Source organism: Kogia breviceps, chromosome 15, assembly GCF_026419965.1.
Source record: "Kogia breviceps isolate mKogBre1 chromosome 15, mKogBre1 haplotype 1, whole genome shotgun sequence".
Lineage (NCBI taxonomy): Eukaryota > Metazoa > Chordata > Mammalia > Artiodactyla > Physeteridae > Kogia > Kogia breviceps.
This window is the reverse complement of record NC_081324.1, coordinates 68053026-68077548: the sequence shown is the minus strand read 5'-3', so window position 1 is coordinate 68077548 and position 24523 is coordinate 68053026. Positions and strand designations below refer to the sequence as shown.

Below are 24523 nucleotides of genomic sequence, written 5' to 3'. Positions count from 1 at the left end.
CTATTCTACTTGAAAAATTAAGTTATTTTTGTTCGACAGATCCCATCGTGTTCCTGCCTTAGGGGACCTTAGGGACTGTCGTCAACCAGGGACGTCGGGGGAAATCTGGAGCATTTTTTATAAGCCTTCTACTTCGATTTCCATCTTTAAGAAGAAGCTCAAGGGTCAGAGTCAACAAGATGACCGTAATCCTCTTGTGAGTGACTAAAACCTCCCCCCTCCGTGCCCAGGACACGAGATCCCTCTGAGCTCGAGGCCCTTGGGGACCACTTCTCCCGTGGTTTCCTTTGACTGACTCTTCCTGCCTCTCCCTCGGCCTCTTCTGGGGCACTGGCCACAGGGGCAGCATAGCCTGGATTCGACCTGCTTCATCATTGCACTTAGGAGAGAGACTCACAGTCCCATGGTCCGTGCCTCCTGCATCTCTCTGTCTCTGATCTAGAAACAGGGTGTTGGGACAGTGGGGCTGAGATGGTAGAGATGGTTGTGTCCAGCACTGGGCTCAGGTACGTTCTAGATGACTGTCAGGTAGTGGGTAGGTAGTGCTTCTTCTCAGTTTTATCCACACACAGATTGCTTTCTCCTGGTCTTTATGGTTTGGAACAGGCCAGGTAGAGAGAGTTCTGAGGCTGTCCTGGGGATTGGCCCGCCAAAGCATGACGGAAACCCACGCTCTGTGCTGACTCTGGGGCTTTGCTCTGTGGGCTCCGGGCGAGAATGGGCCGCCTCCAGCCTGGGAGGGCCTGTCATGTCAAACCTGACACCTTCACCCATGGGCTTCTTTCTATGGCTTCTTCTGCAGCTTGGTGACCAGCAGACAAGTTTGAGGGGTGGTCATAGGAAACATCCATTCATTTATTCATGCAGTAGACTTTACCAAAAGCTTTTCTAGGTGCTCAGTAGCTCCTTGTTGAGCTGGATTTGGTGACCTCTCCCCCAAGCAGCTCATCCTGTGGAGTCTGAGCCAGGCCCCATCTCGGGATTCCTAAGCTGACTCTCAGTTCAGAGCAGGGAGTGTAAACGTGGTTGAGCATCCAGGAAGCAACGTGTGACACAGGGTGCCAGCAGTCCCTCCTTTAAGTGTCCCTTATTTTAAAAGAGGATGAAAAATTTCCCATGGCCTGTGCTCTCTGTGGCCTTCATGCCTCTTCTTATGGGGACAGGGTGGGCTTCGGAATGGCTCAGTGAGGAAGGAGAGGCCTCTTGTCCCTGCTCCCACACCCTCTGCCCCCCGGAAGGGGAGGGGAGCCGCAGAGAGTGGCATGCGGAGTGGGGAGGGGGAAGGTGTGGGAACAGGAGCCCCACTGAGGAAAGGCCTCCGAAGATTGAGAGCTGTGCCTCAGGCGGTGGGAGTCAGTGCCATCCTGTCCAGAAGCCCCAGAAGCCCCAGAAGCCCTGCCGTCCCCGTCGTCGTCGGAGAGCAGCCTCGTCCACAGCAGCCGGGAGGAGCACATGGGACCCCAAAGGCCGGGCCTGGCCTCTGTCGGAGTGTGGCTCTCCCGCAGGCACTTGAGCCTTGGGCCTCGTTGTGCCTCTGGCCTCACAGGTTCCTTGTTTGGGGCACTTTGCCCCCCCTCGCCGAGCCCCTGAGCTACTGCCTGCTGTGGCCTTCCCTAGGGGTCTGCCACACCGGCAGGCATTTGTGCCCAGCTCCCAGAAAGACAGAGGGCTGCGTGGGGCCAGCTGGGAGGCAACACCGGCAACCAGGAGAGACACTGGGAGCTGGCAGGGTGGGCGAGGGGCATTTGGAGGGGGAAACACCACATGTCGTCGTGAGAGCTGGGGCGCTGCCCCAGGCACCGGCTGAGGCTTTGATCTGGAAAGGGCGGTTACCCTGAGCAGCTGTCTGCCGGCCTCAGGGTCTGGAGACAGTCCTGCGGAGTGCAAGGACCACTGGAATATACTGATGTGTGTAGTCTCCCCTCCCAGCTATTCCTGGCCTTTATGGGATCTCCTTTCAAACACAAGTGTCAGGTGTGTGCAGTCACAGAGGGCCCTGTGCTGTGAATAGGTTCACGGAGCACAGAGGGAATGTGGAATCCCACCCGAGAGGGGTCCACCCAGGCAGGGGCAGTCCACCCGGCCAGGGGCAGTTGCTTGCAGCTGTGGGCTCCCTCTGATCACTGGCCTTGGTGCATCCTGTGGGCCCGCCTGCCCTCTTCACACTTTGTGACTTCACGTCACGGTGTGTCTGAGCACCTGGAGCAGCCCTTTTTCAGAGATCCCAGAAGGGCTGTGACTCCAGTGTTGTCCTTCTTGCCACCCCAGGCAGTCCAGCACCCTGGGACCCACTTCCCATCCCGGGAGCAGCCCCAGGAATCCCAAACCGGCCTCTGGACAGCATGCAGGGAGAGGGCCATAAATTGTCCCAGGCTGACCTCTGTAAGCGTGATTCCCCCAGAGGGCCCCCTGCGGCTAAGTAAACACTGGAGACATAAATTGTCCCAGAAGAGGGGAGATGCACACCCAGGAGCACTGAAGGAGGAAGCACTTGATCTGCTAAAAAACCACTTTAGAGGCGAGAAAGTGGGGGTTGGAGCGGACTGGAAAGGGTGACCCTGAGAAAAGGGTGAGGCACCCCCTTTCTGGGCATGAGCGAGGTAACCAGGTTGCTGTAACTTCTGAAGTGGGGGCTCTGGCTCAAAGCACTTGCAAGCACAGCTGTCCTAGCCCTTAGGCCAAACCCATGGGTGGGCATGGCCCCACCCGCATGGCCCATTGTCAGCCCCAGGCAGGAGTGGCCTGACCTGCTCAGTGTCTGGCCAGGTCGTCCTGACACCAGCAGGGCATGCATCCTGTCACCAAGCCCCCATGCTTCCTGGCACTTCATCTTCCCTAGCACTTAGAGGGGGACGGCCTCCGAGGTCCCATCCCCTTGTCTGATGAGCACCCCAGGCCTCCCGCAGAGCCGGGCGGCCCCTACTCTGTAGCCCTGTCAACTGCTGTCCTCTTGGGTTTCCAGTCTTCTCCTTGCTGTTTGATGTCTGCTTTTGCTACCACCTTGGGAATGTTTAACCTTTTGATTGTTTTCCTCTGGTGTCTTTGTTTACCCTCCTCACTGTTCTACCTCCTGGCCAGGGCTCTCAGCTTAGCTACCCTGGCGCAGGGTGTTTTTCAGACCTTCCAGCCCAGCTGCCTTCCCTCAGGCTGGTTGGCCCCGGGGATGGGGCCTCACCCTCTGTTTGCAGACCCCAGGGGGCCCATCTCCCAGGTTCCTGTCTTGCCAAGTTGAACATATTTAAGGAGGCAGCAGTGGGGTGTGGAGGGAAGTCTGAGGTCAATCTACTGCTTCAGAAAGGACGTGTTGTCAGGAGCACACAGTTGGGGGGCTGCCGCTGAGGGGTCCACACAGCGTCAGGACCTGCCCACATCCAGACTCACCTTCCCGCAGGGATCCTGACTTTGGATGACAAGGCTTTATTTGTAAATATGCTCTTAATACACAACTTTGAGAATAAAATAGAAACATCATGTATTTTAAAATATGAAGTGTGACGCACTGTATACAATTTAATATATATTTTTAGGATTGTTATTTAAGAAAATGGAATGTAATGGTACTTAACTTTTACAAAAGAGAGAAAAATGTTATTTTTACCATCTGGAGAAAATAAATATTCTCATTGTTGTAGAAATCACGATGGGCCCTGGGTTGTCGTGTTTACGGGAGGCTCCCAAGCCCGAGGCCAGGAAGGTGTCGCGCTGGGAGGACCTCGGGCTCTCCCTGGGTCAGCGTCTTCCAGTCACTCAGCTCTCATCGCATCTCTGACCCACAGCCGATCTCCGGCCGGTAAGGTCTGAAGAGTTGGGATTCCAAACTCACATGGTGCACGGTGGACACAGGGTGGCCACGGGCAAGGGTAGAGGGCTCTGCACTCAGAAAACCTGGGTCCAAAGTTGCCTCAGGTCAGTCGGTCCAGCTTCCCCTCCTGTAAGATGCACAGCATCTACATCTCAGAAGGTCAAGAAGGCTAGCATGCTGCATGATTATCGTCCACATGGGTTTCCCTGCCTTTCAGAGCAGCCAGCTCTTCCTCTCCCCTTTCCCCCCACCCCTTCCTTTTTATAACACGGAAGAAGCTCGGGTGTGAGTTGCCCTCTCCCGTGAGGAGCCGTGCACTCCAGTGACCCTTTCAGTGGGTCCTGTGGTCCCCGTTTTGACAATGAGGAAGCTGAGGCTCAGATAGGAGTGCAGGGCAGTAAACTAAGAGTACGGCTGAGTCAGCCTGCAGGATTCAGCTCCCACCGTTGGTTCGCAGTGAGGCTGGGGTTGTAAAACAGGGAGACTTTGAGGGGTTTCAGTGGAGGAGTGACGCCAGATTCCCAGTGAGAAGGATTTCCTACTTGCATTTGGAAAACAGGTCGGAGAGGCATAAGACCGAGGACGAGGAGGCCAGTCAGGAGATGCCGAGGCCCCCACACCAGCGCCGTGGAGGGAGGGGAGGGCCTGAGAGAGAGCTGGCCACCTCTGCAGGCCAGGGGCCTGGCTCATCCCCCAACCCCACCACCAAATGACCTCAGGCATGTGCCCCCCCCAGGCGCCTGTTTTCTCACCTGTCAGGTGAGGGCAATTACGGTACTTATTCACCTCATCCAGTTGTGATGAGTTATTACCTGTGGTATGTTTTTAGTAAGTGGTGGCTATTCCTTGTTACTTTAGAATGGAGCTGGGGGGTGTCTAGGGTGATGCCCAAGTATCCTGACTTGGGTGCTGAGGAGAGAGAGAGAGAGGCCAGTCTTTTCGGTAAAGGACGTAAAAGGCACCGGAAGAGAGAGAAGACACACTGAGTTCTGTTTGGGCTGAGTCGAGTGAGGTCCTGCGGGACATGGAGGCAGAGCTGTCAGGCCCGGACAGGCAGCCTGAGACCCAGGGAGGGTCAGGCCTGGGTTCCACAGCCCATGGAAATGGGGACACAGATGACATCTCCGGGGTGTGTCTGGGGCCACCCAGGAGGCTGCTGAGGACAGTGTCACGGACACACTCGGGCAGATGAGGGGGAGCCTGGGCAGGAGTGGGGTGAGGGGAGCTAGCTCGTGGGGAAGGAGAGGGGGCAGCCCCAGAAGCCAAGCTTCGGACCTGCCTGGTTCAGTCACACAGCCACTGCTGGTTCTGGGAGCCCTGGGTCCAAATTCTCAGGAGGCAGTTTGCTGGGGGAGGTCTCCCTGCTCCAGCCGGTTATGGCAAGGAGAAAAGGGGGCACGTTACCACCACCTCAGATGCAGACGTGTTCCTCAGAGCAGTGCCTGGACCACTTGCCTCAGAATTCCTGGTATGCTTGTTCGAAATGCAGGTTCCTGGGTCCCACCCCAGACCTGCCAGAATCCCTGGGAAGCTTCTGAGTGATGCCGATGCTCACTGAACTGTAACAGCCCTCTTGTTTGAGACGTTTGGTCGGTAGTCACCTTTTCCTCTAAAACGAATCATCCACTCATAGGCAGTGGCCTTAAGTTCCACTGGCTGCTTCCTCCACCATCCACAGTGTATTGGTTACTCGACTTTGAAGGCCGTATCACTCCAGAGATTCATTGCGGAACAGAGAGGGGCAGGAGAGGAGAGCTGCACAGCACAGCAGTCATTCCAGACACTTCTCCAGAAAGTGCTGCCTTGACGTGGGGTTTGTGCCCCCCTCCCGCTGTCCCCTCCCTTCCTGACCTCAGCTTGCGCCCAGGCAGTCAGCCCTAACCTGCTGTGGCCGTTGCCACATGATGCACAGGCCAGCTTCACTTGAGTGTTTATCTTCTCTGAGCTCTCCTCTCTTTCCCATATGCGCTTTCCTTCCCTGAAGGAAAATATTTTTAATGGCTGTTGGAAGACAATTGGGACAGCCTAGCTGGTGAACTTCTTAGAGATGGATCCGCCTGCAACAGAAAAATAAATACATGCAGCCAGGATGCACACCACTGTCTTGCCTAAAGCAGTGCCAGGAGGAGCCCCCAAAACCCATCTGAGTGGACTCTGGAGATCACTGACCTTGACCTCATCTCCTTGTTCCGAACCTACAAGATGGGACACTAAAACCTGCCCACCCGGGAGCCAGCACCAGGGCAGCATCAGCACCATCCTCTGTCAGGCAACGAAGGCCCTTCTTCCTATGGAGATGAAAGGGCTGGACAAGGGTGACCTTGTCTCCAATCTTGGGGGTCATGTGATCATCTCCTCTCCCCACTGGGCTGTGCATGCCTGAAGCTGCAGATGGTCTCTGGGATGCAGAGAACTGGGAAGCTTTTGTTCCTCTGGCGGGGTCGGGTCCCCATGGGGGATTGTTTTTGCTTGGCTGAAAGGGACACTTTGGGGATAGAATATTTCAACCTCAAGAAGCAGCAACATTTGCTTGCAGCTGGAAATCTCCCGTCCTGGTCTCCAGCTGTTGTCTGGAGCCACCAGATCCCTGCTGAATGGGACTACACCCGGCAACTGGGTGCAGACAGCACCAGGGTGGGCTGGCCGTGGACCAGCCTGTGTCCAGGAGGCCTGTCTCCAGGACATCCCGGTGGCAGGGATGCCCTCAGCCCTCTAAGTGGTGGTTACCAGGCTCTGGAATGAACCTGCCCACTGTGGATGACTGGGCTGGGGAACCAGGTTCCACAGGGAAGCATTTTAGGGGGAAAACAGATCCAAGCTTGAGGTCCAGAGTAACTCCTTGGGAAAAAGGATGGCAGGATCTGAAACAAACAAGGTTCTTGAAACAGAGAAGCTTCAGATCTCTTATTTAGCTCTCAGGAACGTTTACCATTGTCCCTGTTCAAGTGAAGCCACTGTACTTCTAAAAACTTAATTGGGGACCTGCTGTTTTGCACACTGATGGTGATAATACGTGTAATGAACTCGCCTTAGTTGCTGGTACCAAAGATAAAATAGGATCAAGAGCACTCAGTGGGAATTCAAACCTCATATTACCAAATGTGGGGCAGCTTTTTATAGGTCCCAGGTGAGCTGAGGAAATCTGAATGTGCAAGGATGCTGATGATGATGATAATAACAATAGCTACCATTTCTGCGTTACCTTTGTGTGCCAGACACTGTGTTCAACCCTCAAAGTCATCCCTGGGTCAACCCAGTCTGGGAACCAAGGCTCAGAGAATCAGTCCAGCCAGTGGAGGGCAAGGCCAGGACTGAGCCCGAGTCTGCTGGCTCCAAAGCCAGGGCTCCTGGTTCCTGTTGTTCTGCAAGCCCCTCCCACTTGGGAAGGGGGTTGGGCTCTGAGGGGAAACCCTGTGGCCCCCAAATGTCTCCCCCAAATATCATCCCTGTTGCCTCCAGACAGCCCAGGGAAAATACAGATCAATTTGCCTAGGGTGAGGAAGACATCAAACCTATACTTCTTTACCTCTTTGGCAACCCAGACTCCTTTGGGAATCAGAGGAATGTCATGAAGCCCGTCCCCAAAAGACCTCACCTGCAAAAGCTACATAGAAATTGTGGAGATTCAGAGACGCTCCCCACCTAGCCCCAGAAACCCTTCCATGGACTTCAGGTTCAGAATCTCTCCATTAAGCCAAAACAGGGGTACTTGAAAGTTAAAACTAGACCAAAAGAGTAATAATCAAAATAGTAACCACGCATACACTTTACTGATCACTTATCCAGTGTCAGGTACTCACACCAGGATTTAGCAAACTTTTTCTGCCAAGGGCTAAATACTAACTGTTTTACATTTTGTGGGTCCTATGGTCTCCAGTCTCTATCACAACCTCTCAACTCTGCCTGCAGTGGTTGGGGGCAGCATCCACTCGAACCACAGCCCATTCCCAGGGACCCCCAAGGACCCCCCCATCACCTCAAGTCATCAAGCCTTCGGGTGGCTGTGGGGGGTTGGGGATTGGCAGTGGGAGGTGGGCACCAACGCCCCCCCTAAACCGCCACAGACAATATATAAACACACGGCAGCTTGTATGCCAATAACACTTCATTTATAGACACTGAGACCTGGATTTTGTATAACTTTCACATGTCACCAAAGTATTCTTCCGCTTTTGACTCTCCCCCAATAATTAAAACATGTAAATACCATTCTCAGCTCACAGGCTGTAGGAAAACAAGGGGGCACGCCCACAGGCCAGCCCCTGCTTTTCATCCTTTTGAATGCTCACAAAAGCTGGATGGGTTAGGCCTCGTTATTATCCCCATGTGTCAGATGAGGACACTGAGGCTCAGAGAGGTTAAATAACTCACTCAAGAAACATAGGAATCGGGACTTGAACCCACCCCCCAAGCCTGTTTGCTTTCCTGAGAGACAAGCTGGGTGAGTTTAAATTGTGGAGAAAGGGAAGGAAAAGGTGCTGGTGGGGCAGAAAGGGAGACCCTAGCGCATAGCAGCGCTTGCCCGCCCCCCCCCCAAGCACAAGGGAGGGCGGGGTGGGGATGGGGGAGGCTTTTTGCTTGAATGGGCTGCACTGCAGGGATGGCAGCTGGTTTCCTCCAGAGGCCCCAGATCCAGGACAGCTGGTGGCCCTCACGTTGTTTTGCGTCTCCCAGGTTCTCTTAATTATAACTAATTTGCCACCCTCAGCAACGCCTTGTTCTCCTTTGCTAATACCCATGAGTTGGAGCTATGAGCCAGACTCCCAGCCAAATGTTGGGCAAAAATCACTTCCCTTTCCCACGTAGGGAGCCCCAGTCTCTTAGAAACTGGACTTAGTGCCGCAAGGCGGGCAGGACGGCCCTTTTGCATGTGTCCTTGCTTGGCTGAGATTTGCCATCAAATCTCTCAGCAAAGGGGCTTAGCAAAGAATCTGCTTAACTTTCTCCAACCCCTTGCCTCCCCAGAAGGCTGACTGCATGGGTGGCCTTTCTCTTTGGTGCTGTTCACCTTTTCTCCATTCCCACTGAGTCATTTGCAACTTGGACCCAAGTCTTGGGAACCCTCTACCCCAGAAACACTCCAGGCTGTGCCTCTCTGTCTTGTTTGTGGTAACAGGGAACTGGAAGCTAGGGCTGAGGAAGGCAGCCGCTGCTGAGGGGTGGGGGAAGGAGGCGGGCTTGCCAACACACCTGTGTAAGTAACCCTAGCCAAGCCACCTGGCTTCTGAGGAAGCCTTGATTCCTCAAAAGAGGAGCATTAATACTGTGAGCTCTGAACTTGTGGGGACTGGGTTTAATGCAGGCTCTGCTGTCACCAGCTCCCAGACCTCAGGCAAGTTATTTTACCTTTCTATCCTCAGTTGACTCATCTATAAAATAGGTCTAACAGTAGTTTTCTCATAGAGTTGTTGTGAAGATTAAATAATAAAGGTAAAGTGTTCATCTCTGGCACTGGTATTTTAATGATTTTCATCAGTAAACTAAGGGTGGTGACACTCTAACCACACAGGTCTGGAGAGGGTCAGCATGTCTAGGGCCTGGTCCACAGTCCCAAACAGGAGAGGAATCACACGGTTCTGCAGCCAGACCTCCTGGGGACCACCAAGAGCATGGGACCTCAGATGCACCCTGCCTTTGGGATTGAAACTCTGTTTATCAAATTCCAAGCACACGATGCACAAAGGGCAGTTCACTCCTTAGAAAAATAATTCCTGACTCGGTTCCTTTAAGTAGCTAATTTCCCCCAATATGTTCAATATATGGCCCTATTTTATAAAAATATCTACTGATCATCACCTTCTCAGTAACGTTATCTATTGGGTGAAAATACCCTTCTCTGCTGGCGTCCTGCCTGCAGTGGATTTCTTCATCTGTTGCTTCAGGTCAGGAACAAACTCAGAATTTTGATGTGCTTTTTATTTCCCTCCTGGCCCCAGGTGGGCAAACAGGCAGGCTAAAACCCCAGGCCCAGCTCTCTCCAGCTCTCTCTCCGCTCGCCCCGACCCTGCCTCCCGCGCCCTTGCTTTCATGGCAGGAGCCGCCCCTGCGCAGCCTTGGCTCACCAGCGCTGCTCAGTGGTAATATCAGAGTGCTGCGGCAGAACGTCAGCCCTGAACCGCCACCTCCATTGCTCTGGGCCCTAACCCTGTTGACTAACCCAGGGCACTCTCTCTCACCATGACACCTAGGAGCTCTCGGATTCTCAAACTGCTCGGAAGGCGAGTCCTCTGCACCCTGACCCCACGGGACCCAGCAACAGGAAGATCTTTATTTAAGAGCATCCTTTTTGTCTGCTTATAAAAAGAACACATCCCATCAGCAGGTACGTGAGCAGATGAATTATTCTACTTCCATACTATGAAATTCTAAGTCACCGTTCAACACATTTTGTTTGATGTGTTTATACGTAGCTTGAATCTTTTATATTATTGAATTACATGTGCAATTTGGGGGGGGGGGGAAGCACATTGATTATTTTTTTTTAAATGGAAAGTGTAAAAACAAAGAGCAACATTTGCCTCTCACTGGCACACCACTCAGAAGAAAGCAGTTCTTTCTTCTGTCGAAGAGTCAAAATGCTGCGGTGTGTGTTTCCAAGACAGACTAAGCCTGAGAAGCAGCACTTCCCCTGCCTGGGGAAGTCACCTGGGCTCCCAGGGCCGGGCTGAAGCTGCTAGCCTGCCCCACCCCAATCTGAGCCACCCCCAGAGGCACCTAGGGGGGCCTCCCAAAAGCTTCTCCCTGGGGCCTGCAGAACACTTGGGCCACAAGCCAAAAGGTTCTTCTCTTTGTTAACTACAAAATAAACAACTCCAGCCCCCTGGGCTACTTGCAGTACAAATGTTTATGCCTTTGGAAAGAGAAAAAAGAAAGACTCTTGTTGCGAGTTCTGGAGCAGATGGGCGCCAAGTTTGTAATTAACCCTTAGCAATCGGGGTGTCTGGTCTTCTGCCAATGGGTCTGCAGCAGTTTGAGGGGGGTGGCTGATCTGGGCTTCTGCTATAGCTTTGCTATTGATGGGCTTTTGAGGCCTTGGAATGCTCTCTAGAAATGATGCCGGCTACATCTTTAAAACTCTGAATTAGGCACTAGAGACTCACCCTGAGAAAGCGCCTAACACCACAGCACCTGCTCCAGGTGAAGGGTTGTGAGCAGCTACAGCATTAAAACCACTTGGGGCAAGACCCCCTGATGATGGGTGTGTACACAGAGTCGGGGGGAGCAAGGCCTACCCACCACAGGGCTAACACTTGCTGAAGAGCAGGTACTTTGTCATATCAGTGGTGGACATTGATAAAATGCCCGAGGACCAGACTCCCTGCTAAACTCACACACTTCATATTATTTCATTTGATCCTCCCAGCCACCCAGTAGGGTGGGTATGGTTATATTCACATTTCACAGATGAGGAAATTGAGTCTCAGAGAAGTAAAGTCTGCTTTATTTTTTTTTTAGTCTCATTTAATCCTGGCTGGTTAGGTCCTCCTCTTCAGATGATAGGTGTCTCTTGCCCGAGGTCATCGACCTGGTGAGTGGTGGCAGAGCTGGGACTGAAACCCAGGGCTTTGCAACTTCAAAGTCACCTCCGGCCATCCCTGTCCATTTGTGTTCACTAACACGAACGACGGTTATCACCTTTCAGACTTCCAGAAGCAATGCTGAACTCAAAGGAGCTACCTGTGGGAGCTGAGTGCACAGACAAGCTCGCCCCTTGGGGGTACCCAGAGGGAGTGAGAGGGGCAGCTGTCAGCCCCCAGGTCCCGAAGCCCATCATGAGAGGCTGGGGGATCTCAAAGGATCCTCCTCCTCCATCTTTCCAATGGGGAAACTGAGGCTCAGAAGGCAGAATTCATGCCCAAGTTGCCACTATGACTTTGCCTCCACAGTCTTTGCCCTTTCCACGGCTGCATGGAGCTTCCTGAAAAAAAACTGAAGGTGGTGGCAAGCACTAGGCTGGGAAGATGGGGAGAGGGCTGATCTGGCATGTTCCCTGGGCCCTCGGTTTAGATGGAGGGCATCACCCAGTTGGTAAGGGTGTTTCTTCCTTAATGCAAAGTCAGCCGTGGACTGCTTCCATCTTTAGCTCCAGCATCTTGTGGATTCAAGGCATCCTTAGTGTCACAAACAGGCAGGGTGGGGAGTGAGTGGGCAGAGGGTCTCCAGGAGATTTTAGGGGCAGGACCCAGGAGTATACTCCTTCACTGTACTTCACTTCCTCCCACATCCCATTGGCTGTAACCAGTCACATGGGCTGGGCTGGATACAAGGACTTCTGGGAAATATAGTCCTCCTGCAGGGGAGGCGGTGTGGGAAATGAAATTGGTGAATCCACAGCACTGTCTCTGCCATGACTATTCAAAATCTCACAGTTGTGTCAGGGCCTGAAATGCCTCAAGATCTGAGGGAGGTCCAGTGTGAGTGCTGTTCAGCATAGCATGTAGGAGGAGCAAGTGGGTGAGGCTGGAGAAGTGGGCTGGCCCAGCTTGAGAAACACCAGTGGAAAAGTAGCAGGGAGAGAGGATACTGATTTGCAACCAAGCCCCACGTGGCTCAAGTCCCTGACATCAATTCAGCCACGGCAGGAGAGGGACACGATGGTGCCAGACACATATATACAATGGAATATTACTCAGCCATAAAAAGAAACAAAACTGAGTTATTTGTAGTGAGGTGGATGGACCTAGAGATAGTCATACAGAGTGAAGTAAGTCAGAAAAAGAAAAATAAATACCATATGCTAACATATATATGGAATCTAAAAACAACAACAACAACAACAAAACTGGTTCTGAAGAACCTAGGGGCAGGACAGGAATAAAGACACAGACGTAGAGAATGGACTTGAGGACACGGGGAGGGGGAAGGGTAAGCTGGGACAAAGTGAGAGAGTGGCATGGACTTAAATATACTACCAAATGTAAAATAGGTAGCTAGGGGGAAGCAGCCACATAGCACAGGGAGATCAGCTCGGTGCTTTGTGACCACCTAGACGGGTGGGATAGAGAGGGTGGGAGGGAGATGCAAGAGGGAGGGGATATGGGGATATATGTATATGTATAGCTGATTCACTTTGTTATACAGCAGAAACTAACCATTGTAAAGCAATTATACTCCAATAAAGATGTTAAAAAAAAAAAAAAAAAAGGTGCCAGAGCAAGAGGCAGATGACTGTTAAGGGAAACCCAATAGCCCTGAAGATGTCCAGAGGAGGCCACACCAGCCAAGAGTCCTGGCCAGCTTTCCAGAAAAGAAGAGGATGCAAGGGGGAGCTGGAAAATGAAAATAAAGAACAGAGGAGAAAAACAAACACAGGGCACCGGGGAGTTCTAAGACAACAGGGACTGGTGCCAGCAGGGCCCGTGTCACACAAAGGCTACCTCTGTGGTGACACAGGGCCACACGTTCAGAAGGATCCCGTGCTCAGCTCTGCTGTCACCATCTTGAAATTCTTAGTAATTGTCAAAGAAGGGGCCCCACGTTTTCACTGTGCATTGGGCCCCACAAATTATGCAGCCAGCCCTATGTCTAGCGGTATTGGCATGACGACCCTGCCTCCAGGGCAGGGGTGCTGCTGACAGAGGCTGCTTTCCAGCCGGATGGGATAGCAAGGCAACAGGATATAGATGTAGAGGAAGATGGGGAGTGGGGGCTGGTCAGCTCAGGTGTGTCTTGTTCCTTAGTGTTCTCAGGTATAAGTATTTAGGAGGGACTGGTTTCAGATTCCACTTGCTCAAGGAGCCAGATTGGGAGGAAACAGGTACTTGCCGGTGAGAGATTTTTTTAAAAAATTGAGAAGGATGAGCTCTGTAAGAGATGGGATGTTGAGAATGACAGATGATAGATGAAGTCCAGGTGCCCAAATGAGGAAATGGGGACATTGGATTAAAGTGAGAGGGAAGGCCGTCAGCCTAGGAGACTTGAGGTTCATCCTAACTTTAGGAGCCTCTACCTTCACAGACAAAGAGACGTTCTAGGAGGCCTGCCTGTATGTTTTTTTAAAACCAGTCCTGATGTTGGAGACATCACAAAATCAGGAAATAGGTTAACTAGTCCAAAATGGAAATGGCTGTGGATGGTGGTGGTGGGGATCCTCTTCAAGTCAAAGACGGATTCAGACGCAGCTGGCAAACTGATGGGACCAGCCCTCCATTGCATTACCTAGAACAGCCCACAGCCTAAGGGAAGAGGGAACCTAGTACAGTGAGCTCAACCTAGATACAAAGCTTGATTCCAAAGGAGAGGAGTGATTAATAACCGCGCCTTCCTATCATTTGTTGAGTACACGCAGTGCCAGACACTGCTGCACACATGTATGAGTTATACTCTGGTGTGTAACGTACCCCACAGTTTAGCAGCTTAAAACAATGAAAATGTATTATTGTCAGTTTCTCCGGGTCAGGATTCAGGAGCAGTTTAGCAGAGTGGTTTTGCTTTAGGGTCTCCCACAAGGTTATAATCAAGATGTCAGCCAGGGAGGCTGTCATCTGAGGGCTTGTCTGGGGCTGGAGGATCCATGTCCAGGATGGTGCACTCATGCAGCTGGCAAGACGGTCCTGGCCCCCTCAGTGCCTTGCCTCTTAAACCTCTGCATGGTACTTCTTAAGCATCCTCAAGACATGGTAGCTGGCTACTGGATCATGTGATGCAAGAGAGAGGAGGATGGAAGCCTCAATGTCTTTTATGATGTAGCCTGAGAAATCACACTTGGTCATTTCTGCAGTGTCCTGCTGGTACAAAGATCAGACCTATTTGGTGTGGGAGGCAACTACACAAGGGTGTGCATACCAGGAGGTGAGGATCATTGGTGGCCACTGTGGGGGCTGCCTACTATAGCATGTTGCTTGCATTATCTCATTTAATCATGACAACAGAGTTGGTAATAATATTTTCCCCTACTCAGAGGAAGAAAGTTTGTTCAATATCAAAGAACTAATAGCAGAGCTGGGATTTGAACCCAGCTGTCCCTTGGATATGTCTGAGCTCTATGGTGAGCAGGGATGATGTAAGCGAGGACTGACAGAAATGCTTGCAAACCCTGTTAGACCCTGGACTCCAAGCAGGAAGATGTTGCATTTCTCTCCTTTGGAGAGTCTCAAGTAGGAATGGCATCTTCTCCCCGACTCTCCCACAGGCCATTGGGAGCTTTTTTTTTTTTAAGCAAATCTATCTTTTAAAATTAATTTATTTATTTATTTATTTATTTTGGGGTGTGTTGGGTCTTCGTTTCTGTGCGAGGGCTTTCTCTAGTTGTGGCGAGCGGGGGCCACTCTTCATTGCAGTGCGCAGGTCTTCTCACTGTCGCGGCCTCTCTTGTTGCGGAGCACAGGCTCCAGACACACAGGCTCAGTAGTTGTGGCTCACAGGCCTAGGTGCTCCGCGGCATGTGGGATTTTCTCAGACCAGGGCTCGAACCCGTGTCCCCTGCATTGGCAGGCAGATTCTCAACCACTACACCACCAGGGAAGCCCCATTGGGAGATTTGGCCCCGGGAGGGCACCAGTGAATAAGAGGTGGAGAAAGGGGCTGCATCTCTCCAACCCCTCCTCACTTCTCCCCAAGAGAGGGGGCTGCTACTTCAAATGAGTCTGATTCCAGAACAGTGACTGAGCAGAGTTTACTAGTCACTGTTAGAAAATCCTTCACATACACATACACTACACACATGCACACACACACACTGTCTCTCCATACACACATACCACATACATGCACACAACCACATGTGCACAAGCATGCCCACACTGTCATACAAATGTGCTTATCGTGCAGGTGCACATGTGACACACACACATGCACACACACCACACATTCTTCTCTTAGGCTTTCTGCCTCTAAGTGACCATGTGGTTCATTTTTTTCCATAAATATTTATTGAGCACCTACTTATGCCTGGCATGGTGCTGGGTACAAAGGATACAGTGGCATTAAAAATAGGTGTGGTCTCTCCTAGCTAATGCAGTAAGACAAGAGAAGGAAATTAAAGGTATACAGAGTGGGAAGGAAGAAATAAAACTCTCTTTGTTCACAGATGACATGATCATCCATATAGAAAATCTGAAAGAATCAGTAAAAAAAACCTCCCAGAACTAATTAGTGATTATAGCAAAGTTGCAGGATACAAGATTAATATACAAAAGTTAATTAGTTTCCTATATACTAGCAATGCACAAGTGGCATTTGAAATTAGAGAAATAGTACTGTTTACATGAGTACACCCAAAATGGAATACTTAGGTATAAACCTAACAAAATATGTACGAAATCTATATGAAGAAAACCAGAAAACTCTGATGAAAGGTTATCAAAGAATAACTAAATAAATGGAGAGATATTTCATGTTCATGAATAGAAGGACTCAATATTGTCAAGATGTCAGTTCTTCCCAACTTGATTTATAGATCCAATGCGATTGCAACTGAAGTCTCAGCAAGTTATTTTTGGATATTGAAAAACTGACTCTAAAGTTTATACGGAAATGCAAAAGACCCAGAATAGCCAACATGATATTGAAGGAGAAGAATAAAGTTGGAGGAATGACACTACCTGATGTCAAAACTTACTATAAAGTTACGGTAATCAAGACAGTATGGTATCAGTGAAAGAACAGACAAATCAATCAGTGGAACAGAATAGAGAACCCAGAAAAAGATCCCCATAAATATAGTCAACTTATCTTTAACAAAGAAACAAAGGCAATATAATGGAGCAAAGATAGTCTTTTCAGCAAATGGTATTGGAACAACTGGACATCCACATGTAAAAAAAAAAAAAATCTAACCACAGACCTTACACCTCTAACAAAACTTAACTTGAAATGAATCACAGACATAAATGTAAAATCTGAAACTATAAAACTTCTAGAAGATAATAAAGGAGAAAACCTGGATGACCTTGTGTATGGTAATGACTTTTTTAGATACAACACCAAAGGCATGATCCATGAAAGAAATCATTGATAAGCTGGACTTCATTAAAATGTAAAACTTCTGCTCTGCAAAGACATATCAGGAGAATGAGAAGACAAGCCACACACTGGGGGAAAATATTTGCAAAAGATACATCTGACAAAGACTGTTATCCAAAATATATTTACAAAGAACTCTTAAAACAACCATAAGAAAATAAATGACCTGATTCTTAAAATGGGCCAAAGACCTTAACATACATCTCACCAAAAAAGATATACAGATGACAAATAGCATGTGAAAATATGCTCCATGTCATATGTCATCAGGGAAATGCAAATTAAAACAACAATTAGATACCACTACACACCTATTAGAATGAACCAAATCTAGAATACTGACAACACCAAATGCTGGTGAGGAGCAATAGGAGCTCTCATTCATTGCTGGTGGGAATGCAAAATGGTACAGCCACTTTGGAAGACAGTTTGGTGGTTTCTTACAAAACTAAACATACTCTTACTATATGATCCTGCAGTCATGCTCCTTGGTATTTACCAAAAGGAACTGAAAACATGTCCACATTAAAAACCCACACTCAAATGAGTATGGCAGCTTTATTCATAACTGCCAAAACTTGGAAGAAACCAAAATGTCCTTCAGGAGGTGAATGTATAAATAAACTGTGCTACATCCAGGCAATGGAATATTATTCAGCACTGAAAAGGAATAATCCATCAAGCCATGAAAAGATGTGGAGGAAACTTAAAAGTGTTTTACTACGTGAAAGAAGCCAATCTGAAAAGGCTACATACTGTATGATGCCAACTATATGACATTCTGGAAAAGGCAAAACTATGGAGACAGCAAAAAGATCCAGCAAAAAGACAGCAGGGATTAGTGGGGAGGGAGGGATGAGTAGGCAGAGCACAGAAGATGGTGAAAATACTCTGTATGATACTTTGCTTGTGGGTACATGTCATTATACATTTGCCAAAGCCCATAGAATGTACAACACCAAGAGTGAACTGTAGTGTGAACTTTGGACTTTGGGTGATAATGACATGTCAGTGTAGGTTCATTGACTATAACAGATGTCCCACAACCATCTGACTTGCTTGAGGCAGGTCACAACTTTCTTACCTCATCTGGGACCCCTGGAGGTCCCACTGTGTTCTCTCAGTGAAACAGCACACAGCAAGCCACAAATGCCAGAGCAGACAGAAGGAGGGCTGCCCCAAAGGAATCCAGCCCTGGTCGCAACATGTTTTATCATCTGGACAAGCACATAAAGCCTTGTGTGGCTTGCTTAGGATCAATGGCCATAATCATTTAATGGCAAAGCGGGACTTGTCACTTGGTGACATCAAAGGTCCCCAAGACCAGTGCGGGCTCCTCTGAGACTGTTCCAGAACCAAGTTGTACATCATTTTTCTGTTTGTCAATGGTGTGTATATTTGGTGTGTATATTTCATTGGGCAACCTCACGGGAAGCAGGATTTGGGCACCCCGGACCTCCCATCCGGACACCAGCCCTGAGGACCACAGTCCCACCATGACTTCAGCCACAGGCTTTTGGCACCAGTGGGCAGCCTGGGCACCCAGCAGAAGACAAGGGTAGTAGGTGATAACAGGTGGAGTGTGCACCTGGTGGGCAGGCCCATGCATGCATGTAAGAGAGCCTGGAGGCCCTCAGGCAGCACGTTGAGACTTTGAGGGAGGCTGACCACCCCATCTGTGGCCCAGGCCTGCCTAATTTACCTCTGGTTACAGGTGCTTTCCTATATGCCAGGACCAAGTAATTTAAGTCACAATCTGGAATGTATGTCTGTCAGATCTGGAGGTCGTGCTCCGTCCAAGTGCAGGCACCCCCTGTAGCATCCTCAGCAGGTGGCCCTTTACCCCTGCGTTCACCTTCCTGCGGCAGGAAGCTTGTACCTCTGCAGGCAGCCGCTCCTGCATTTGACAGGTGTGACTCTTACCTGTCCGGCCCTTGGACTCTTGTTGGCCCAGAAACATGGGCCTTGCCCCAACCTTTCTCTCAATCCCATCTACTGCCCTTTATCCCTTTGCCATTGCTGAGGTCAAGCCATAACCACCCCTTGCTGGGTGACAGCAGTAGTATCCTTGGTGGTCTTCCCCCTCCTATCCATTCTCCACCCTCCTACAGGGGAGCCCTCCTGAACCCAGGGCTGACCAGCTCCTTCCTGCCTAAACCCTTCCATAACCGAACACCAGCCCTAAGAACCCCAGTGCTCCCAGGATAACGGGGCTTCCTGGGCTTTTATGATCTGGCTTCAACTGACCTCTCTAACCTTATGAAGAAGAAGAAGGAGAAGGAGAAGGAGAAGGAGAAGGAGAAGGAGAAGGAGAAGGAGAAGGAGAAGGAGAAGGAGAAGGAGAAGGAGAAGGAGAAGGAGAAGGAGAAGGAGAAGGAGAAGGAGAAGGAGAAGGAGAAGGAGAAGGAGAAGGAGAAGGAGAAGGAGAAGGAGAAGGAGAAGGAGAAGGTGATGATGATTGCCAACACTTAGCACCTACTGAGCTCCAGGCACTGTTTAAATGCCCCAAACTGCCCTGGTGACACCTTGGTTTTGGCTCAATGAGACCCATTTCCAACTTCTGACCTTTAGAATGTTAAGAGAATGAATTAGTGTTATTTTAAGCCACACAAAGTTTGTGGTAATTTGTTACAGCAGTCATAGAAAACTAATACTCCTATTAGAAATTTAAATTGAGAACTTAAAAAATCTATTAATTTGTTTAAAAATAACAGTAAGTATATTTTTTGTTAGCATAAAAATATTTTTATTTTAAAGTAACTATATTTTAAAAAACATTAGTGAGAAGATGGCTTTTTAAAAAATATTTTTGTAAATCTTTTCATGTCTGGCTCCACAGATGATAGCTGGATTCCCATGTCTGCTCTTGCATTCTGTCTGTTGTTTTGGTTGAAAATATGAAGAAAATTCAACCTCATACAGATAGGAAGGTGGAAAAAAAGAGGAGTATTTCAATAGCTTTTTCATACAACAATGGCTATTCTTCTTTGATATAAACTAAAACACAAAATTGGCAGTGTTTCAAAGGTTAGTTGCAGTGTGGAATCTGAAACCCTATCAATGGTCTTTATTATGACGGCCTTTGAATGATTCTGGCCTTGATGCCCCTTTGCTACACAGAGGAGCTGACAGTCCCCTTGCTGGGGAGCTCAGGAAAATGCTGAAGGTGACTCAGCCCTAGTAGGAGCTGGGCCAGGGAAAGGACAGAGGTGACAATGGGGTGGAAGTGGCAGAGCAGTTCAGGACAGTGGCATTGGACACAGCCAGCTGAGACCTTTAGAAGCTGCCAATGAAAAGCTGACACTGCCCCATCCCCTCCCCATAGCCAATTACAACTCAAACAAAACTAACCATAAGCTCCAAACCTTCGTGCATGTTGGAATTAAAATAACTTCTTTCTAAATCTTCTGCTATCTTCTAGCCAGATTCTGGCTAAGTTTGTCAAAGCCCATCTCTGCTATTTGCTCTGGTCCTTGGATATCCAGCCTGCTGGGAGTTAAGACAAACTGAGTATGAGTGCAGGTCCTGCTTTGCACTAGGCCTGTGGCCCTCAGTGTCCTCCTCTGTACAGCAGGCATCTTAACACCTGTCCACCAGGGTTGTGAGGACCCTGAGATGAGGCTTGTGAGGCATTTTAGCCAGCGCCTGGTGAGTGCAAGCTCAAGTGTGCTGTTATTATTGCAGGAATGCAAGTGACCTTTCAGGTGCCTTCAACTGGCTCCTGCAGCCCAGATCTTTCAGCCAGTGCCCAGGGCTTAGTGAGGTCGGCTGAACTGCCCACTCTCTCCACAGCTCCATAACCTAGGGTTTCCCTGGATGCCTCAGGGCTGGGGATGGAGGTGTTGATGAAAATAATCAACAAACAATCTATAATAGGAATAGCAAAGAGTTTTATTTGAGCCAAACTAAGGACTATAGCCAGGAAGACAGCCTCTCAGATAACTCTGAGAAACTGCTCCATAGAAGCATGGTTTTCAGCACAGTTTTATGTCTTGTCAGAACAAAGAACATCAAACAAGTCAGGGATACATTCCTTCAAGTTTAAAAAACAAAAAACAAAAAAACAGATCAGCATGTACACAGGTCAGTATGGCCTTGGCACCTGGGAAGGGAGTCTTAGCATCAGAGGAGTGCCATCCCAGGAAGGGAGGCATTTAATCTTTATTTTTAACATGTGCATTCTTTACTTCTGGTCAAAGCACCCTTTTCTTTAATCAAAGCAGATGTACAATGTATGTTTAATAGGCCACAAACGGGCTGTACTAGCTAGCATAAAATTCAAGTTAACTCATGTATAAGCCAGAATGACTTCCCCAGACCTCAATATGTGAACATTTCTTTTATCAGAGGAATACAAGGAAATGTCTCAAACACAAGCAACTTTTCCATTTCCTCTTCCTGCAGAGCCCAGAACCACTGCAGCTGCTTCCAGAAGGATAGGATCTGGGAGGCCAGGGGGAGGAGGGGAGCAGGTCAAGGAGGCAGCACACTTGTCCCACAAACTTGAAGCTTGTGGTGGACACTCTGAGGGGGACTGTCCAAATCCCTCTTCCAGGCCGGGGCACCCAGAGCTCATCCCAGTAGCCCAGAGCTTGTCCCAGCAGCCCGCCCCAGGAAGTGAGAACACGTGGCTGGATGTCCTCTTTGTCCTCCCTTGGGCGACCTGGTCTACCTTCAGTGGCTCACTTTACACAAGTCCATAGGTCCATACCAGCAGCAGAGTCCCAGTGGCCGGCCAGCTCCCCCTTCCCAAGCCTGCCTTCCTGAGAACAAGCTCTTATAACCTGCTCTCAGATCTGGGGTCTCTGAGCTGCCCTCGGGGAGCCTGCCAAGGGGCCTGGGTCTTTCTGGGTGGTCCAGGTGAGCCCCTCACCCTTCCCAGTCTCAAGACTTCCCACAAAGGACTGGAGGAGCCTCTAGTTAGGAAGGGAATGTGCAGCCAGTGGCACATATGTCACACCTCCCTCCTTAGCAGACCCCTCCCCACCCCACCTGAGTCAGAGGCTGAGTCAGAGGAGAGGAGGGAAGTCTCCTTGAAACCTCCCAAGCGTGTGGGGGAGAGGGGAGGGATGGAGACAGAGATGGGGATGGGACCTCCTGCCCTTTCTACAGACTTTGGGGACAATCGGCAGAGTGCTGGTTTCTTCTATCCAGCCTTTGCATCTTAAGGGAAAGAGAACCCTAACCTTCCCTGGTGGTGGAATGCCACCCTCAGCTGCAGACTTGCGGGAAGGGGTCTCTGAGGCATGGTGGTTTTGCCCAAAGGGGCAGTTCTGCCCCTGGCACAGGGAGGTGGACAGGGGAGCCAGGGCAGCCCCATGGATCTCTACTGAACTAAAAAGGGGAGGTCAGAAGGGAGATGGGTCAGACGACCCGTGGTTTCCAAGGGTTGGCCATAAAAGGCATTGCAGTGCCGGCCTTTCTCTCTTTTGGATCACTTGCTCTGGGGAAAGCCAGCCGCCATATTGTGAGGACACTGAAGCAGCCCCATGGGAGGCCTGTGTGATGAGGAACTGAGACTTCCAGCCAAGAGCCATGTGAGCAAGCCATCTTGGAAGTGGGTCTTTCAGCTCCAGTCAAGTCTTCAGGTGATAGTAACCTTAGCCAATATCTTGACCTCAGTCTCATGAATGACCTGAGCCAGAACAGCTCAGCTAAGCTGCTCCTGAACTCTTTACCCACAAGAGCAACAGATAACTAATAAAGAGTTCCTCAGAATTTGGAGGATCTAGGTGTGGAGGAAACAGGTTCTGCTCCAACCTTTGTTGGTGGTTGGATTCTTCAGCCCTCAGATCCTCGGGCTGTGGCCTCTTGGCTCTGCCAGGAACCAAAAAGATCTGCACCCAGCTCTGCAGACTGGCTGAGGGTATGCCTGGGCCACCTCCCTCAATGGGTAGAAAAGCTTGTTGTGTGTGTGATGAGGGGATGAGGGGTGATGATTAATTTGCTAGGGCTACCATAATAAAATATCACAAACTAGATGGTTTAAATAACAGAAATGTATTTTCTCATAGTCCTGAAGGCTGAAAGTCCAAGATCAGAGTGCTGGCAGGTTTGGTTTCTCCTGAGACCCCTATCCTTGGCTTGCAGATGGCCACCCTCTTTCTGCCTCTTCACATAGTTGCCCCTGTGTGCATGTGCATCCCTGGTATCTCTTTGCGTATCCAAATTTCCTCTTCTCAAAAGGACTCCAGTCATATCAGATTCGGGTCTACCCTAATGACCTTCTTTTAACTTAATTACCTCTTTAAAGACCTTAGGTCCAAATATGGTTACTTTTTGAGATACTGGGAGTTAGGACATCAACATATGAGTTTGAGGGTGGGCACGGTTCACCTGATACAGGTGCTGAGAGCTTAGTTTTGTCTGAGCCAAGGGGCTGCTGGCAGTGGGGAGGAGCGTAAAAGAACTGGGTGTGGGAACAGGACCCATGATCTGAGGAGGAAGAGTGAGGCTCAGGGTAGGCTGCCTGCCACAGATAACTTTCTGGGAAATAGAGGAGCCAGGACCCAAACATATAGTGCCTGTACCCCACCTGAGTGGACACAGAATCCAGTGGGGGGTCTCTCTGTGGCCAGAGTTTCATCGGTAGGCCCAGTGGCCACGTCAAGGCCTGGGGCCTTGATGAGGGTGGAAATTGGAACTTGGGTATCAGCCCAGCCCAGCAGAGGGGACCTTTGAAGGAGATAGCCAGGGAGGCAGCCATGAGGGCCACAATGCAGACAGGCCCAGGGCCAAGATGACATTGAACCTGCACCTTCCTCCCGGACCTCTTCTTGCCAGAACCAGGTGTTTACCCACAGACCCTGGACAGACCATCTCTGTACAGCCTCAGCCTTCGCTGTGACTGAGAAATATTCCTGCAGTTTCTGCAACAACCCTTGACCTTCTCCTTCACTGCCTAGACTCATTCAGGGTTTTTCCACATTCTTTTCAACTTAATTGACATTTATACAACTTCCTACCCCAAAACTGCAGAATGCACATGGAATGTTTACCAAGATAGACCATATTCTGGGCTATAAAACAGACCTCAGTGAATTTTAAAGGATTGGAATGAGCTTTCACCTTAAGAAACTAAAAGGCAAGAAGAAAAAGGAGAAGAGCAGGAGGAGATGAAGAAGTGGGGGGGTGGGGGAGGAGAAGGAGGAGATTAGTGAGACCCCAAGTAAGTAGAAGAAAGGCATAAAAATCAACATGGAAATCAAACAAATGGAAACCAGAAAAATAATAGAGAAAATCGCTGGAAAAAAAAAAACTGATTCTCTGAGAGCAATAAAATTGATTTAACCTCCAGCCAGATTGGCCAATAAAAAAAGAAAGAAGACACACTACAAAAGTGACATCACTATAGATTTTATAGATATTTAAAAAACAAAAAGGGAATATTTTGAACAACTTTGTGCCAAAAATTTTGGCAATTTAGATGAAAGAGACAAATTCCTTGAAAAGACATGATTTACCAAAGATCATTCAAGAACCAAGAAATACCCTGAATACCTCTTTATCTATTAAAGACTTTGAATTTATAGTTAAAAACTTTCCTACAAACAAAACTTGAGGCCTAAATGGCTTCACTGGGCCTGCAAATCCCCTCAATATTTAAGGAAGAAATAATACCAATTCCATACAATCTTTCAGAAAATTGAACAGGAAGAAATATTTCCCAATTCATTCTATGAGGTGATTAATTCAACTGATACCAAAACCAGACAATAGTATTTTAAGAATAAAAAAATTACAATATCACTCATGAAC

The 24523-nt window shown here is 49.3% G+C and overlaps 2 protein-coding genes across 3 annotated transcripts in view; both read left to right on the top strand.

Annotated features, from left to right (window-relative positions):
* The window catches only part of KREMEN1 (kringle containing transmembrane protein 1), a 65911-nt gene extending 62276 nt beyond the window's left edge, over nt 1-3635 (top strand). For both annotated transcript variants that reach the window (XM_059040232.2, XM_067015422.1), the window contains exon 9: nt 40-3635. In XM_059040232.2, the coding sequence (XP_058896215.2) occupies nt 40-208 (169 nt within the window). In that variant the 3' untranslated portion in view covers nt 209-3635. The remainder of the gene's footprint in view (nt 1-39) is intronic.
* A 6240-nt stretch (nt 3636-9875) lies between these two features.
* EMID1 (EMI domain containing 1) overlaps nt 9876-24523 on the top strand; it is a 75736-nt gene continuing 61088 nt past the window's right edge. The window contains exon 1 of the mRNA XM_067015415.1: nt 9876-10124. The gene's annotated coding sequence lies outside the window, so the exon portion shown is untranslated. The remainder of the gene's footprint in view (nt 10125-24523) is intronic.